General features: G+C 43.9%; 1 protein-coding gene across 1 annotated transcript in view; it reads right to left on the bottom strand.

Annotated features, from left to right (window-relative positions):
- Positions 1 to 21: 21 nt before the first annotated feature.
- Positions 22 to 3,125, bottom strand: part of stk11 (serine/threonine kinase 11) — a 19,777-nt gene continuing 16,673 nt past the window's right edge. The window contains exons 9-10 of the mRNA XM_013911532.1: positions 1,486 to 1,732; positions 22 to 710 (exon numbers count right to left, since the gene is read on the bottom strand). Of these exons, the coding sequence (XP_013766986.1) occupies positions 1,524 to 1,732 (209 nt within the window). The 3' untranslated portion in view covers positions 22 to 710; positions 1,486 to 1,523. The remainder of the gene's footprint in view (positions 711 to 1,485; positions 1,733 to 3,125) is intronic.

Here is a 3,125-nt window from a genome sequence, read left to right as displayed (position 1 = left end):
AAAAAAAACCTAAAAGGGGAGGAAAAAATACAAATCTCAAGGCTTCAGTCCGTCAGTGCATCCACATAAAACCAAGAGCTTTCCCTCTCTTCCAGCTCTGTATAGCATGCAGTTTCTATGTCGGTGGTAGCACTATCATAATTATGCTCAGCAGAGGTTTAAATATAGAATTATTCATAACATGTGTGGGTTTTTTTTCCTCTTTAATTTTTTTTTACACATCACAATGTGTTTTAAAAACTGCCATTAGGGTTCTGTAAAAACAAAAGGTAATCAAAGAAACAAGGTGGGTTAAGGAGGGATGGGTGGGGTGGGTGGAGAGGAGGAGTGGGTAGGTGGGTGGTGGAGTCTGTAACGTCCGGTGCAACACTTGGCTCTCTGAGGAGGATGACAAGATTGGAGAGGAGGGGGGAGGGTTGGGAGGGGGAAAATGATAAGAGAGAACTGGATGAGTTTAGTTGAAAAGGAGCCCAAAATTTTGGAGAAAATAAACACCGTCTTCACAGCCTCAGTCTCAGAGCAGAAAGAACATTTCATGCTGTCCTCCTCCTCCTCGTCGCTAATACCGCATCTTCAAACGACTCTGGAGGCCAGTGGTCCAAGGAGGTTTGGGGAGGGGGGCAGGTGAAGGTGTTGGGGGGGCTTAATGTCAGCAGGTTTCTCTCACAACTGTGAGGACTCTGGACACAGGAGAACGAGGACAGATCACCCTGAGGGGACACAGACAACAGAATATTAACGGAAGTCTGACGAGGGTATTGAAAGCCCCCCCCCGACTTAAAACTAAGCGCTGTGACAGAATTTTTTTACAAGACAAGTACTAATTGGCGCCGTTAACGCGGAAAAGACTCAACCAACAGAGTGAGAAAGAGAGAGACACAAACATCCCACAGCCCACTTTATCTCATCCAAGGATGAGTCATCGCCTGAACAAATTAATACACAGCATCTCTCCTGCACTGCACCCGTGACAAACAGCCTCGCTCCGTGACTGGTTCTGTATGTGCTGAAGACAGAAAGAGCAGCTGTGGGCGGTAACTGGAAAAAGAGAGGAGGACAACTTGTTAAATTTATGTGTACGCTTGTAGCAAAAATCTGCCTCACTCCACGTGAATGAGGGTGACTGATGAACCCTTCAAAGGCAACAGATCCGAACAGAAACAGGAGATGCATCACCGTGGGATAGGTCCAGATGTGGTTTTTTTGTCACTGTATAGGAAAGTGCCCGTGTGTTTGCCAGGGGAATGGTGGTGATCCAGAGTGCTGCTTGCTGAATATCAACACAGACTCTCTTCACTCACTCATTTCCTCCCCCTCCTCCTCCCTTCCACTGCACTGTCATTCCTCCTACCTTTTATCTGGATCTGCAGCACCTGCTTTCCATAAGGGCTTCTTTATCTTTTCCCACCTTCTACTGTATAACAAGGGTGTCCTTCAGAAGCACAAATTGAGCCACAATTTTTGTGAAGCAGTCTGCACACTCACCAGGTGGGTTGCTGCTGAGGCAGAAAGGGGGAGAAGGGTCATTGCTGTTTGCAGGTGGAGAGCTTGCGGATTTTGCTGGCTGTGGAGACTCCTTTACGTGAGGGGTTGGACGAGGATGAGGATCGGCGTTCGGCTTTGGCCTTGCTGTTCAGAGACCCCCCTTCTGTCCCATTCACACAAACTGGCTTGGCTACAGCTGGACTGTGGTCTGCGTTCCCCTGATCCTGATCTTCTTCGGCCACTTGTCCTAAAGACACAAACACACACATACGAGGCTCAAAACAAACCCAATACACCAGTGTTGAGTGCTGCTTTGCTAACCAGCTGTGAGTTTGTAGTATGAGCAGACCCCTGTAGACATTTACCTTGTTTTATCCAACATCAAAGCACCAAAAACACTCGGACACTCATGTGCGACAAAAACCTTTGTGTTGCGTCAGGCTCTGAATTTCAGCACAAGGTCCAGGCTTTCTACTCCACGTGTCCAAGGAACCAGGAAGTTAGAAGATTAACTTAATTCTTAATTAGTATGAAAAAGCGACACTAATGCTATCCATTAAGGACAATAAAAACCAACCTTTACTTTTAAACCAGTTTCTAGTTTCTTCTTCTCTTTAGGCCTACAGATTTTGTAACAGAAGGCATCGAATGTGAATGAGGAGTTTATCAGAGAAGTCAGTTTTGTGATTTTGGCTGCATTCACATGTAAAATCAACACTCTTGCTTGTTGTTAGCAGATATACTGCTGGTTTGAATGTGCTATGCTGAGTACATACTGAATTACCCTTGCTTTGTTTTTAAACCGTCTTAGAGAAAGAAGCTAAAATGGACAAAGCATGGAAGAAAGACCTGCAGATGCACAATGTAAAATATAAAATTCTGTTTTTTGAACAGAAAAGCTCGCAAACATATTATAGTTCACCCACAGAAGAATTTATGAGTTTGCAAAGAGCCAGTTCACTAGATGATATCAAAAATGCCAAAAATAGAAAACAGCCTACTGCATTTTGTCACACATGACTTATTTTATCCATTAAAAACAAACCAACAAAACCAGCCCCCCACCCACACAAATAAAAAAAAGTAATGCATAGGTTTCTATCAAATAACACATCATATTTGTATGACCTGTAACTGGGTGCTGCACAGTCATCAGAAACCCTCACCAAAACCCCCATGATAACACAAGAAACCTGAAGCTGTGAGAACTGAAGGGGACTTAGGCTCATTTCTAATCAATATTTCTATTCTTAGATTCTACTGAAACACTCGCATGACTCACAGCTCACAAATGATCTGTATTTTTCGTATACTGGATCATACTGCAAGTGTGTACATATTTTGAGAGGGGAACGCTGAAAATCTAGTTTACCAACAGCACCATCAAAATGTCAGGTCAGGTAATGGTGAGAAGTGTGCGACAAACCGAAACCTACAACAACAGGAAATCCACCGGCTGAAAAATAGAAATTAACCTCAGTGTGACCAGTTTATTTCAGTACAGACATGTGTGAGTATCTGTGAGTGCAGCAGGCGCCAAGATAAACTTACAGGTTCCCACACAGCACAAACTGCAAGTCTGAGGAGAACATTAAGAGCAGGGACATATATATTTACTGATTACGAGAGAAGAGGTCAAA

Source organism: Pundamilia nyererei, unplaced genomic scaffold, assembly GCF_000239375.1.
Source record: "Pundamilia nyererei isolate P.nyererei 1_Seehausen unplaced genomic scaffold, PunNye1.0 scaffold00004, whole genome shotgun sequence".
Lineage (NCBI taxonomy): Eukaryota > Metazoa > Chordata > Actinopteri > Cichliformes > Cichlidae > Pundamilia > Pundamilia nyererei.
Note: the sequence above shows the minus strand (reverse complement) of the source record. Positions and strands in the feature narration are given on the sequence as shown.